The sequence below is a fragment of the Trichosurus vulpecula genome, chromosome 8 (assembly GCF_011100635.1).
Source record: "Trichosurus vulpecula isolate mTriVul1 chromosome 8, mTriVul1.pri, whole genome shotgun sequence".
NCBI lineage: Eukaryota > Metazoa > Chordata > Mammalia > Diprotodontia > Phalangeridae > Trichosurus > Trichosurus vulpecula.
This window is the reverse complement of record NC_050580.1, coordinates 229,504,263-229,518,750: the sequence shown is the minus strand read 5'-3', so window position 1 is coordinate 229,518,750 and position 14,488 is coordinate 229,504,263. Positions and strand designations below refer to the sequence as shown.

Genomic DNA, 14,488 nt, shown 5'->3' with positions numbered 1-14,488 from the left:
GTTTACTGACATTAATTATACTACTGACACATAATAAGCTTGTATTACATTAAAGCTCCTAGATCATATGACTTGAAATTTATCCTTGTTACATTTTATTGTATTCCTATCAGCTCAATGTTCTAGCCCAGGGGTTTTTAAACTAGAGTCTGTGACCTTATTGTTGTTGAATACTTTGATAATTGTATTTCAATATATCTGGTTTCCTTTACAATCTCATGTATTCAAAAACTCAAAACTCTTATGAGGTAGGTAAGTAAACAGAATTACCTATTCAAATATATGGGAGGATAGAGGTATCAGTAAATACATATTAAGCAACGAGAATTGGTATAGAAATCTTTCCTTAGCTTTAAACACAATACCATAATAAATTTACCTTTAACAATAATGATCTTTAGAGGGTAATTATGATTTAAAGCTTTGTCCACTGGCTTATTCCACTTGCATTTTGGTAAATTCTGTACTGCTTATTAAAGTCTGCTTATTTCTCCTAAATAATGTCCCTTAGCAACAACCATCAGAGTAGACTTTGAAATGTGTCAAATTAAGACATTATCCTGTGAGAACTAAAACTCTGCTAGGCAATTTATTTTAAAACTGCACTAAAAAGCACTTGAAATGGGCTTATTCAGCATGGTATAAGTGATCATTTTCAGTGAAGGTGCAACACAATGCCATTAAGAAAAGGAAATATGCTTTCAGTTTGAATGTTCATGGTTACACGAGTATAGGAAGATGCTAACTTCTGAAAATATTACGTTTTATTCACAAGCCAATGTTGAACAACAACCTTAATAGGATGGCTAAGTTTCTTTGTAGATCACTATTAAAATACAAAAATCCTTATAAAAACAGACAGTTATGAACATTAGTTATGGTCTTACTGCAAATTCTTAACTGTATATTAGTCTCTTCTCAAATCAAATTTCAAAATGCATTGTTTCCTAGTTAGTACAAGTCACTGCATTTCTCTAACAAAGTAATGAAGACACAGCTAGGGTAAGCAGACTTAAACCCATTCAACTATGAGGCTGAAAAAATACTTTGGTTGATTCTTCAGAAGGATTTCTTTTTCTTTAAAATCAATATTGGTCTTGTTAAACAGTTTGGATAGTTTTCCCAGCTGTAGTCTAATAAGCTACATGACAAAAGATTTCATAAGAACCAAACTTTGTAGCAATGGACATATGTTAAGGGATTTACTGCATTCTTCATATCAGGCAGAAATTATACCATTAAAATGCTGGGTAGAATGAATCTATAGTTGAAACTGATTCTTAGATGTTCATTTTTTCCTCTTAATCCACAAAGTCACAGCAAATGCTGCCTACTGCTGTTTGCATTTGGCTGGGTTTGGACCTTTCTTCAGGTCATATTATGGATCATTTTCCTCATCGTCTTCTTCCCCTTTCTCATTACCAACCCATTTACCTTCATCATAATCATCACAATAGTCTTCAACAGCTTCTCTAGTGAAATATAATACTGATCTTGGGATAATAAACTCATGTAAAAAGTGACCAATTTTGAAATGTGCAACAAGGATAGCTTATGTATCATTTCTCGACTTTCAGGAACTTAAGGACGAGAACACAAATTGAAGAAAGAATCATTGAAAACTTTTCATCACTGTTTGAACTGCCTTATGTCCTTTGTGCATCAACTTCTTCTTAATAGTTTTCAAAGTGACATTTTTTTCCAATCTACCTGACACCCTGTGTCTGCCAAAGAAGAAGGGATCTGAATCATTTGGGTCTGACTGCATATATCTTCATCAGCACGTCATTTGTGAAATATTCTTTGGGTTCAAAGTGAAAATCTCATGTAAAAATCATAGATTGGCCAACAACCAACAACTTTATTTTAATGTCTTTCAAGTGCTTCAGGATAGGTTGATCATATTCCTGAACCATATCACTGAACAAGTTAACATTTTTAAAAACAGTCAAAATTTAAGAAGTCCTTTAAGGTCTCATTTTTTATCTTTTGTTTCTCTTCTTCAAGCTTAGCCTCCTTCTCTTTCTTTTCCTCTGAAACGTCTCCATCATCTAGTTTCAATTCATATTCTTCCTTTTTAGGTTCATAAATTGCATTGATGATTTCACTTCTCCTTATCAAAAAGTGGCTGGTAAAGAAAAGCATACCTTTTTTCAAGAGCATGAACTTCTCATAGAACTTGGGTTCTATCTGTGTACATTTCACCTGAAGGTTTTTGAGGGCCTTCATATGGTTGCTTAACCAACTTTTGGCAAGCATTTAATGTATCAAGTCGATGTTCCCACATAACTACTGAATCTTTCTTGAAGAGTTGAAAGAAATTGAGGATTCTGCATTATCTGAACAGTGAGGTGATGAGCTGTTTGCATCTTTACTAGTTTCTTCTTTTTCCACTTCTTCAACATCCTCCATATCTTGTTGTTCAAGTTCAGTTTATTTATTTATTGTCATTCCACTGTGAGAACCACACAGTTGGAGCTGCACGGGCTGTGACTCAGGGTGGTGGCAGCCTCTGTGTTTAAGATGGAAAGCACTTTCATGTTCTACCAGTCTACTAACCTTGTAAATTCAATTCAATTGAAAAAGAATTTATTAAATGCCTACTACATGGACTGAGTTTTAGGCACTGATGATATAAAGACAAAAAATAAAAGCGTTTCTCTCAATGAAGGGAGACTCTTCTGCTAGTAGGTGATATATGTATAAAGAAAGGTAAATATAAAGCATATATGCAAAATAAATATAAAGTAATTTTAGAAGGATGACAGCATTAGCAGCATAGAGAAAATACACAGACTGTGGTGGCCCTTTTGCTTAGGCTTAAAGTTAGCTGGGGATGCTGAGAAATAGATATGAGAAGGAACCTGCTTAAGGAATAGCATATATAAATTATGGAGGTGTGGGACAGATGGTTGCACATGAGAAAACAGAAGTAGATATTTTAGCACCCTAGGAAGTAGGTTATCTGGACCCTGTGACTTAAACTCATAAAGATAGGTGCTGTCATTACATCTCCTTACATTTTTTGTGTAATCAGCTCCCCTTTCAGTAAATTTTGTTCTTTCACAAAATCAGATTTGGAGCTAAATGGGAACTTAGAAGTCATCTAATTCAACACCTTAATTTTATAGATGAAGAAACAGAGTCCCAGAGAGGTTAAGTGACTTGCCCAAGGTCATGTAAGTACTAAGTGATAGAATTTAGATTTGAACTAAATCCAGGTCCTCTGACTTCAAAGCAATTCAGTGATGTTTGCATTATTCTAATCTTTCCAATTCAAAGTCATTCTTCTTGTCAGAGAAAATAGAGTGGAAAATAAGTGTTATTTATGTATTGTCTCCATTACCTGTTAAGATGGCATTAACTCTGAGCAGTGTTCTTATTCTTTCTTTTTTCCTCCTCCTTTCCCTGCATCTTCACCATCCCCACAAACCCTACTCCCCACCATCATCACCACAGCACTTAGTACAGATGTCTGAATATTTTCGGTATACTCATGACTAAGTCACCAAATCTCTGAGTTTTGCATTCTGCATCTATAAAATGGACATAATACTTGAAGTAGCTATCACACAGGGTTGTGAAGAACACATTGTAAACCATTGTGTTAGGAAAACATTCATTGACTGGCAAACTTAAAAAGAAAAGTAAGCTACATGAAATCAAAAGCTGACTTCCTGAATTTAACCATAATATAATTACCTCCTTGTTGACATTTTTCAAGCCATGGTATTCACAGATAGAGATCAGCTTCTTTTTGTTCAAATGGCCATCTTGAGTCATCCCCAGATCTTCACAAACTTCATGCAGTTTGTCATCAATCCAGTCTTGAGTAGGGGAAGATCCTCTTTGTGAGGCATTTAAGTCATCAGAGTTCCAAAATCTTAATTGGCCTGAAACAAAATGGTTAACTTTTTTTGTTCTAATTAAAGGCTGAATGGACAAGAAGATTCATTCCTCTAAGTGATAACATGTTTCTTGATAACAAATTATTTAACAAAACACTACACAAAGCACAAAGAACAATTTTTGCAATCTTAAATGGACTAATTTTTCCATGGTCAAACATAGCCAATTAATGAAAAAAAGCTCTGGAATCTGAATATTCAGCAGTTAAAAGCTGTCACCAGAATAATTAGAACTCTGGCTTTGGTGTAATCAGAAGACTAGATAAGAAGCAAGTTAAAAACTATTTCAAAAATTTTATTAACCCTTTCTTACCATTTATGTCTATTAGATTGTCCGTCCAGTGAATTAATTCTAATTTAAAACAGTTTCAAATAGGCCAGTGTTGTGACCTACATAAACCATGTCTTATGTGTAGGAATTAAACCACACTAAAATACCAGTTAAGGATATGTCCTGTTTGAAGATTAAAAATACTACATTCATCCTCCATTAAAATGTTGTGCTGCCTACTTAACAGTTCCACTGCATATTAGACATTCCATAAATTCATCACTGGGCATAAGATTACTCCTGGCATAGAACAGAAATAGAAAAAAAAAAAACACTGATCACCACCTGAAAGAGATCCCCAAGAGGAAAACTTACAGGAATATTATAGCCAAATTTCAAAGATCCCAGGTTAAGGAGAAAATATTGGAAGGAACCAGAAAAAAAAACTATTTAAATATTATGGAGCTACAATAAAAATTACACAAGACCTAGCATCTACTACATTGAAGAACTGTAGGTCTTGGAATAATATATTTCATAGAGCAAAAGAGCTAGGGTTACAACAAAGGGTAACTTAGCCAGCAAACTTAAGTATAATCCTGAATGGAAAAAAAAAAATAGACATTTAATGAACTGAAAGACTTTCAGGGATTTATGACAAAAACAGCAGACTTAAGGGAAAATTCAACATATAACATCCAGGAAAAGTATAAAGTAAACATTAAGGATCAACTCTAAGGGACTCAATAAAGTCAACTTGTTTAATTCTTATATATGAAAATACTCTCAATCCTATAATGACTGTCATTTTCATTTGGGTAGTTTAAAAGAAAGGCTTGGGCTGAGCTGAGCATGATGGGGTGATTCTAAAAAAATAAAACTATGTAGGGAGGGATAAAAAGGAACAATTATCTCATACAATGAGATGAAAAAAGAAAAATTGATACAGAAGAAGCTAGTAGGGAAGGGAGGGTAGTGCTGAAATCTTACTCTCATTGGGAATGGTCAAAGAGGGAACAACATAACTAAAAGGGTATAAAATTCTTCTATATTCACAAAGAGAATTCTTGGGGGGGGTGGGTAGGTTGAGGAATAAGATGGCAAGGCAGCAGGTAGAAGTAAAGTAGAGGAGTGGGGAGGGACAGGAATAGGGTAAGAAGGATAGTGAGGAAAAATAGGAAGGAGGAAAATATACAAGTAATTATACCTTAGAATGCAAATGGGCTGAATTTACACATAAAATGGAAACTGATAGTAGATTAAAAATTTGAATTCAAGAATATGTTGCTTTCACAAAATGCTATAAAAATGAGAGATACACACAAACATAAAATAAAGGTCAGAAATAGAATTTATTATATATTATTATATATTATAATGTATAATATTATATATTATTATATATATTATATAAAAAAGCAAGGGTATTAATCAAGATTTCAGACAAAGTTAAAGCTAAAATAGGTTTAATCAAAAGAGAAAAATAGGGAAACTACAGTATGTGTCAGCCATATTATTCAATATTGTTTTAGACAATTTAAAATAACTAGACGATATAAAATACCTGAGAATATACCTGTCAAAACAGCCATAGGAACTATACAAATATAACATAAAAAACTTTTTACACAAATAAAGTAAGATCTAAATAACTGAAGTAATATTTATTGTTCGTGGACAGGTAAAGCCAATATAATTTTTAAAATAACAATTTTACCTAACTAATCTATTTATGTAATGCCAGCCTAATTAAATTACTAAAAATTATCTTATTGGGTTACAAAAAATAATAAAGTTCATTTAGAAGAACAAAAGGTCAAGAACTTCAAAGAAACCAGGGGGAAAAAAAGAGATCGTTCCTGGCACAATTTATGTATGTCCTTGAAAACTGTGACATTTAAAAAATTCAAGAGATGAAGTTTTGGGGTAATTTAATCATTTTATTAATGATGCCTGCATATTTATTAATAAAAGGATGGTCATTTGGCTGTCTCTCTTGAACCAAAGACCCCTCAGGTAGCTCTTCGAAGAGTAGGTGTTCTGAGGGTAGCAATCAACTCTGATTAATTAACAATTAATGAGAAAATGAATATTATAATGAGAGGTTGAGATCTGTGACAATGAGGGTCTTGGGGTATGTGACTTGGATCACCCAAATCCTGATCAAAGAGACTTATCAATTTCCTTATCACCTGTCCAATAAAAAGGAGGATCCACATTTTCCAAGATCTGTCTGAGCAAACACAATGAGCAGGAATGCATTTATTAGCCCAAACTTGTAATTTCTTTTACTGTTTGATTAGATCTCGACCTGAGTAAGTCTTTGCCCAAGATTTCCCACACTGGTTGACTTCTGGATGAGAAAGAAGAAAAAGGGAAAAACCTTGGTCTCAATACAACAATTAGCTATTAAATACAAGAGGGAAATAATCGTTTCTCTCAAAATGAACCCTGGAATATCAAGAGTAGTACAGTTAATTTCTTCCCTAATACGTACTGCCAGGAATGCAAACCAGTGCTGCTGTTTCTGGTTCAGAAACCCAGCAAAGAAGAACAGTTCATTTAAATTTACTGTTAACCAACAACAAGTTTTGTGGGTTGTAAATGGATCCATGCTACTGAATTACCCTGTTATCTAGTTGGCAACTGATGTTTAACTTATTCTAAGCTTTAACCTAAAGTTGTCTGAAATCCCAAATTTAAGGTGTTCCATCTCACTTAACAGCTAAACAGGTTTATAGAATACTACCTTTTGTGTTGTTAAAATGATGCTTATATAATGAGAAGAATTAAATTTTTTGAAAATGATAACCAGCATTCTTTATAATTAGTCAGAAATGGACATATCCTATCACATTGGAGCTCTGTTAGTACATAATATTTGAGAAAAGCTCTATGTAATACACTATTAGACTGGGAATCAGGAGAAACTAATTCTAGTTCCAGTTCTGTTACATATTGCCTTTAGAAACTCACTTAACTTCTGAGTCTTATTTTCCTTTTCTGTAAAGTGGGTGATTTTTTAGGTCTTATCAAGCTCTAAGAGTCTACAAATTCTATCAATGGAAATTTTTTTTCTTTTGATATATCATTCACACTAGCTATTGTGCCACCTTGTCTCCATGTCTTCCTCCCTGAAGAGTTATATTTTCAAAGAGTTGAAAAGGACTTCAGTGAACATCTGGTCCAACCTATATCTAATCAAGAACCCTCTCTACATTGTCCCCAAATAAATACTCATCCAGCCTTTGCTTCAAGACTACTCTGCAAGGCAGCCTTCTCCACATTTGCTTAATTTTTAACTATCAAGTTTTTCCATATAGTGAGGCAAATTCTGTTTCTTTGTGACTTCTACCTATTGCCTTTTTGGCCTCAAATAGAGAAATTCTTTTTGTGGGGGCAGGGGGAGGAGAAAAATTATGACCAATGGAATCAATCATGAGAAAGAAGAAACAGAACCAAAAAAAAAAAATACACAACCCAAAAACAAATACAAAAGAGAGAAAAAAAAGGAGGAGAAAAAGGCGCGCATGAAGTGTGCCTCAATCTGCATTCATACGTCGTAGTTCTTTCTCTGGATGTAGATAGCATACTCCATCGTGAGTCCTTTGGAGTTGTCTTTGCACATTGTGTTGCCAAGAAGAGCAAAGTCCGTCAGGGTGAAGGCTGGAGGCTGAAGACAACTTCGAAGGTCAGTGGAAAAGGTCTCTCACCTGGGTGAGAGAGAAGCCTGGTCCAGCCACAGCCCCAGCCACTGCCACAGCTGCGGCTGCTTCTCTGCCTACAGATAGTAGGAAATCGAGCGTGGGGGAATTGAATGGCTGATCTGGGTTGCAGTTCTGGGTGGTGGTCCTGGGGCGATGAGGAGAGCTGGCATGGCAGAGCTTGTGGCAGGAGGGAATCCTCCTCACAGTTCCAAGGCAGAAAAAAAGTGCTTGTGGTTGCCTACAGACCAAAGCACAGGCCAGAAGAGGAGAAAACACCTCTCCTTTGATCATACCACTTTGGAAGAACTGAAAATTTACAGGTCCATAGAAAAACTCTGAAAACAGCTGCACAAAACCCCTGAAACTTGGGGCAGTGCACCCTCCACTTAGCAAAAAGTTCAAAAGTCAAGTAATTGGCTGGGTAAATGAGCAAATGGGGGGAAAAATAAGACTTTAGAAGGTTAATTTCTTGGTGAAGACGTATTTTCCTACATCACTGGTGACAAGGAAGATCAAAGCATACAAACAGAGGAAGTCAACAAAGTCAAAGCTCCTACATCCAAAGCCTCCAAGAAAAATATGAAATGGTCTCAGGCCATGGAAGAGCTCAAAAAAGGATTTTGAAATTCAAGTAGGATCAGGCTGGCAGCTATGTGAAGGATGGACTAGAAAGGGAAGAGACTAATTAAGATTCTTGCCATAATTTAAATGAGAAGTGATAAAGCACTGAACTAGAGTGATAGTGATATGAATAGGAAAAAGGGGCAAGGAACAAGCATTTATTAAGCAACTACTATGTACTAAGCATAGTGATAAGCAAAATATTATCTTATCTGTTCAAATTCAAGAGAAGTTAAGGAAGCAGAAATAACAAAGTCTGACAACTTAATGGCTATATGGAATGAAGGATTGTGGAGAGTCCAGGATGACACAAAAGTTGTGAATATGAGTGACCAGAAGGATGTTGATCTCTATGAGAAATGAATTTCTCTCTTATATTTAATAACTAATTATTGTATTAGAACCAAGGTCTTTCCCCTTTTCTACTGCCTCAACTGGAAATCAACCAGTGTGGGAAATCTCTCTCTTAGAGATTTCCTCAGGCCAAGATCTCATCAGACAGTAAAAGAAACTCTGTTTGTGCTAACAGATGTATTCCACTCATTATGTTTTTCCAGACAAGTCTGGGGAAGTAATGATTCTCTCTCTTTCTCTTCTTTATATGGAAATACAAAATTAGGGTGACACAGGTCATGTACCCCAAGACCTTTATTTTAATATAGCCTACCTCCCATCACATTAACCAATTAGATGTGATTTCTGTTTGATGGACCACCTCTTGTCTGAAGGCATAAAAACATAATGAAGTGGCCATGAGATCCCTTGGCTACCAAGGGGACAATGGGCCTATTTTGTTGACTGCTTTCCAGACATAGTCAATAAAACTGATTTTAATTTACCCAGAAACTTGATATCTTGGAACTTTTTAATTATCACACCTCCTTGACAGAAATAGGGGAATTAAGAGGAGGGGGAGATTTGGCATGAATGTAGACATATCAAATTTTATCTATGGTGCATAAACTACCACAACTTCAATTATTCTTCCTTTGCATACCTAAATCTACAGCTTCAGGTCTGACTGTTCATGAGGTCTACTCCTCAATAAGCTCACTTGGATATCCTATTGGTACTTATAATTCAGTTATATCAAAAAAATGAACTTACTGATAAAAGGCTTCATAGTATATTTGGGAATGTATTTAACTGGAAACCAGGAGTACTGCTGATACAAAATTTAGGCATACTTTGTCTCCGATTATTTTAAAACTTCATGTTAAAACATGTTTAGCTCCTACAATCCTACTTGCTTTCAGACCAAGATACTCACACAACCAACTGACCTGACTAATTATTTGTGAAAACCATAGAATGTTCCTTTATAAAGAGAGGTAAACATATCAAATCTAAACAGCTAGATCCAACCTCCTGAGGTAGGAATGAACTCATACCTTCTGTTCAACAAGCACACAAGCACAGATTTTTGTTTTGTTTTGTTTTGGTTTTGGTTACTCCTACAAACCCATTTGCATAAAGTTCTCATCAAAATAAATATTCTGCTCTTACCTTCTGCCTCATACTCTTCACTATGCTGAGTCTTGTGATACTAAGAAAAATAAAAAGGGAATGAATAACATTAAGTCATGGAATATAACAATCTCTGAACTGAAAATTAATATCACAGAGCAGACAATGGAGAGATTCATGGTAGGTATAAACAGGATGCAATATATAAACAACAAAAAATTTGGAAGAACAAGAGTATAAAAGAAGTCATCAAAGAATTTTATGATGGGAAGAGAAGAAGAGCTGGTCATGTAGTGAGAGATGACGGGTAGGCAGTCAGAATATTCCACTGGTACCTTCAAAATGTTAGGAAAAACTGGGCAGCCCCCTGTGTAGAATTTAAACATTCAATTAGCTTACTTTTTATTTATACAACCTTAACAACAAAGAGGGACTAAAGAGAAGAAACACTACAAGAAAACAGGATGGAAACAAATACACAAATAATCATAACTATAAATGCAAATGAGATGTGCTCATAAAATAGAAGACAGTATGGGAATACGCATTTATATACAGTACCAGGCATTGTCCTAAACACTTTACAAATATTTCATTCCATCTTCACATAATGCTGCAAGATAGGTGCAACTGTTATTCTCATTTTTCAGTTAAGGAAACTGAAGCAAATAGAGGTTAAATGACTTGCTCAGGGACAAACAACTAGTAAGAAGGAAGGCAATATTTGAACGTAGGTATTCCTGACTCCAGGCCCAGTGCTACATCCACTATGCCACCATTATAAAGCAGAATTTGATAACATAATATTTAAAAGAAACACTTAAAACCCAAAGATTCACAGAGAGTTACAATGAAGAACAAAATCCATCATGTTTCAATTGAACTAAAAAAAAAAAAAAGGTAGAGGTAGCAATTGTGACTTCCGATAAGGCAGCAATGAAAAAAAATAAGTAGAGAAAGTACATTATATAAAGGTGCTATAGATAATAAAACAATATCAATGCTTAATAGAGGTGCCTAATAGCATAGCATTTAAATATCTGTAAGAAAAGTTAATTGAAGGAGGAAAAGACAGTAAATTTACAAGAATAAGGGACCTAACCCTAACCCTAGGAAAACCTAACCAAAAGATAAACAAGGATAAAGTTAACGACATGAACACAATTTCATAAAATTTAGTGATGAACTATTTCCTGCAATTACTAAATTGGAATACAAAGGAATTTACATGCTTCTCTGCTCTACGTGGAAACTTTACAAAAACTTACCATGACAGAAAATCCTCATAAAAAAAAAATGTAGGAAAGCGGAATTACTAAACACATCATTTACTGATTACAATTCAATTAAAAAGTATACTTAATAAAAGATTTTTAAGAATTAAAAAATTAACTAAAAACTAAATAACATAAAGTAAAATGAAAAGTAACTAGAGACCAAAAAACAATCTGAAGAAATGGTGGATCAAAAAACGCTGAATTGATAAATAAACCTAGGAGCTAATTTTTTTTGAAAAAGAATGAAATAGTGGCAAATAATATCTAATTCCAAAAGCAAATATTATATTTACATATAATGAGAAAAATAACAGGCTTTTCCAATAAGGGAGGACGGCAAGGATACCTATTATCACCACTACTATAGCAATAAGTCATGAAAAAGAAGTTGAGAGAATAAGCACATGCAAAGAGGAAGCAAAATTATTGCTTTTTTGCCTATGATATGATGGTGTACTTAGAGAACCCTGAGTGTCTACTAAAACATTAATGGAAATAAGTAATAACTTTGGCAAAGTTGCAGGATACAAAATTCCCACTTTAGCCACATACAAAGGAAGAAAAAGAAAATATACTTCAATCAATACTCTTGGGCCTTAGGAATTTTGGTTAGTTATTGTGTGTTAATTGGAGTTCCCAAGCCTTTCAGATTTATTGGTTGTACAATACTCTTGATGTTGTATTCACTGTTCTGGTTCTGCTCACTTCCCTTTGCATTAGTTCATAGAGATCAGAAGATCTCCATCATCATTTCTTACAACATAATACTAATCTATCACCTTCATATTGCATATATAACTTGATCAGCCATTCCACAAATGATGGACTTCTGCTCAGGTTCCAATTCTTTGCCTACACAAAAAGAGCTGTTATAAAATTTTTACACATATAGGTCATATATATACATATACATATATATATATATATATATATATATATATACATACACACACACACACACACAGGGCTGAAAGGATATGAACACTTTAGTAGTCTTTTAAGTATAGTTCCAAATTCTTTAACAGAATGGCTAGACCAGTTCATAGCCCCACCAATATGCTTTCAATATGCTTTATCTTTTTTTTTTTTGCACAGCCCCTCTAGTATTTGTTATTTTCCAATTTTGTCAATTTTGCTAATCTGATGAGTGATGAGATGGTACCCCAGGGCTGTTTTAATTTGCATTCTTCTAATTATTTAGATTTTTTAATATAGCTTGGATTTTTAATATAACTTGTCTATTCTTATCTTTTGACCATTTATCAACTGGGAAATTGCTCTTATACATTTCAATCAGTTCCCTATATCACAGAAATGAGTTCTTTATCAGAAAAAGTTATTGAAAAAAAATGTTCCTCAATTCCTACTTCTCTTCTCATTTTAGCTGCACTGATATTGTTGGTGTAAAATTTTTGCATTTTACATAATAAAAAATGTCCATTTTATTTCCTGTGAACCTCTCTATCTCTTGTTTGGTCATGAACTCTTCCCATAGCTATATATGTCACAGATAATTTCTTCCATTCTCTTATAATTTATTTATAATGTCACCCTTTATGTCAAAATCATGCACCTATTTGGAGCTTGTCTTAGTGAAAGGTATGAGAAGTTAGTCTATACCCAGTTTCAGTCAGATTGCTTTCTGATTTTCCCAAGAGTTTTTGTTCAATAATGAGGTCTTATCCCAATAGCTGGCCTCAGATACTTGCTAGCTGTGTGACTCTGGGCAAGTCACAACCCTGTTTGCCTCAGTTCCTCATTTATAAAATAAGCTGGAGAAGGAAATGGCAAACCGCTCCAGTATTTTTGCCAAAAAAACAAAACAAAAACAAAATGAGCGCACAAAGAATTGGACATGACTGAATAATAACAACAACCAATTAGGTATTATGACACTGTATTCAATAAGTGATGTGATTTAGGTAGTTTTTTTCATTTCCATTATATTATCTTGGTCCACCTATGAAAAATTAATATTTCTCTATCATTTAGATGTTTTTATTTGGGTAAAAAGCATTTTGTAATTATGTACAAATAATTCCTATTCGTGTCTTAGCAATTATTTTATCTACATTTTATCTGTTGTTATTTTAAATGGAATTTTCCTTTCTATTTCTTCATGCTCAATTTTATTGGTAATATACAGAAATGCTAATAATTTCTGTCAGCATATTTTATATCCCGTATCTTTCTAAAGTTAAATTTTTCAATTGCTTTTTAAATTCACACTCAGGGTACTACACTAAAAAAACCATCAAATCATCGGTAAAAACAAACAAACAAACAATAGTTTTGTTTCTTCTTTGCCTATGCTTATTCCCACAATGTCTTTTTCTTGATTGCCATAGCTAACATTAGTAGGACTATCTGTCCTAGTAATAATGATTATTGAAATGCCTGCTGCACCTCTTATCTGACTGGAAAGTCCTCTAATTTATCCCTGTTAGAGAAAAATGTGACTCTTGGATTTAGATAAACACTACTTATTTAAAGGAAAGCTCTATTTATTCCTATGCTATCTAGTGCTTTTAATAGGAAGGGATATACTATCATGTTCAAAGCTTTTTCTAAATATAATAATATAATCACAAGAATTTTATTGATTATTAATAAGATCAATTGTGTTTATACTTTTCTTAATATTGAAACTACCCTATATTCCTGGTATAAATGCAGTCTCCATCGTAGGGTATCTTTGGGACATGTTGCTGTAGATGCCTTACAAGTATTTTACTTTATTTCTTTTGCATCAACAATCACTAGGGATATTGGTCTACAATTTTCTTTTCCTCTTTTGACTTTCCCTGGTTTAGATGTCAAAATCATTTTTTTATAATTGAAAGAAATTGTCAGCATGCTTTCCCTTTTATTTTTTTCAAACAAGTTAGATAGTATTGAAAATGTTTTTTTAAATGTTTGATAAAATTTGCTTTTAAATCTCCCTGGTCCTGAGTTTTCCCCCATTGTGGGAGTTCATTTATACCTTGTTCAATTTCTTTTACTAAGATTAAGCTACTTAAGTATTGTATTTCCTATTCTGTCAATCTGAATAATTTTTTTTTTAAAAAAAGATCCAAACATCTCTTGTAGGTTGTCAATTTAGGTGAGGAAAATAGCTCATAACAGTTTATTTATTATTCATTGATAAGGAATTCAATTTTCCACTTCTAATATTAGTAATTTTTTCTTTATTTTTTAAAAATCAAATTAGTTAATGGATTTTCTATTTTGTTTATT

General features: G+C 33.6%; 1 protein-coding gene and 1 pseudogene across 6 annotated transcripts in view; both read right to left on the bottom strand.

Annotated features, from left to right (window-relative positions):
* The window catches only part of NIN (ninein), a 229,254-nt gene that overhangs the window by 149,004 nt on the left and 65,762 nt on the right, over positions 1-14,488 (bottom strand). For all 6 annotated transcript variants that reach the window (XM_036734513.1, XM_036734512.1, XM_036734515.1 and 3 more), the window contains 2 exons: positions 10,014-10,053; positions 3,703-3,893 (listed from right to left, as the gene is read on the bottom strand). In XM_036734513.1, the coding sequence (XP_036590408.1) occupies positions 3,703-3,893; positions 10,014-10,053 (231 nt within the window). The remainder of the gene's footprint in view (positions 1-3,702; positions 3,894-10,013; positions 10,054-14,488) is intronic.
* On the bottom strand, positions 1,331-2,451 carry LOC118828380 (annotated as a pseudogene).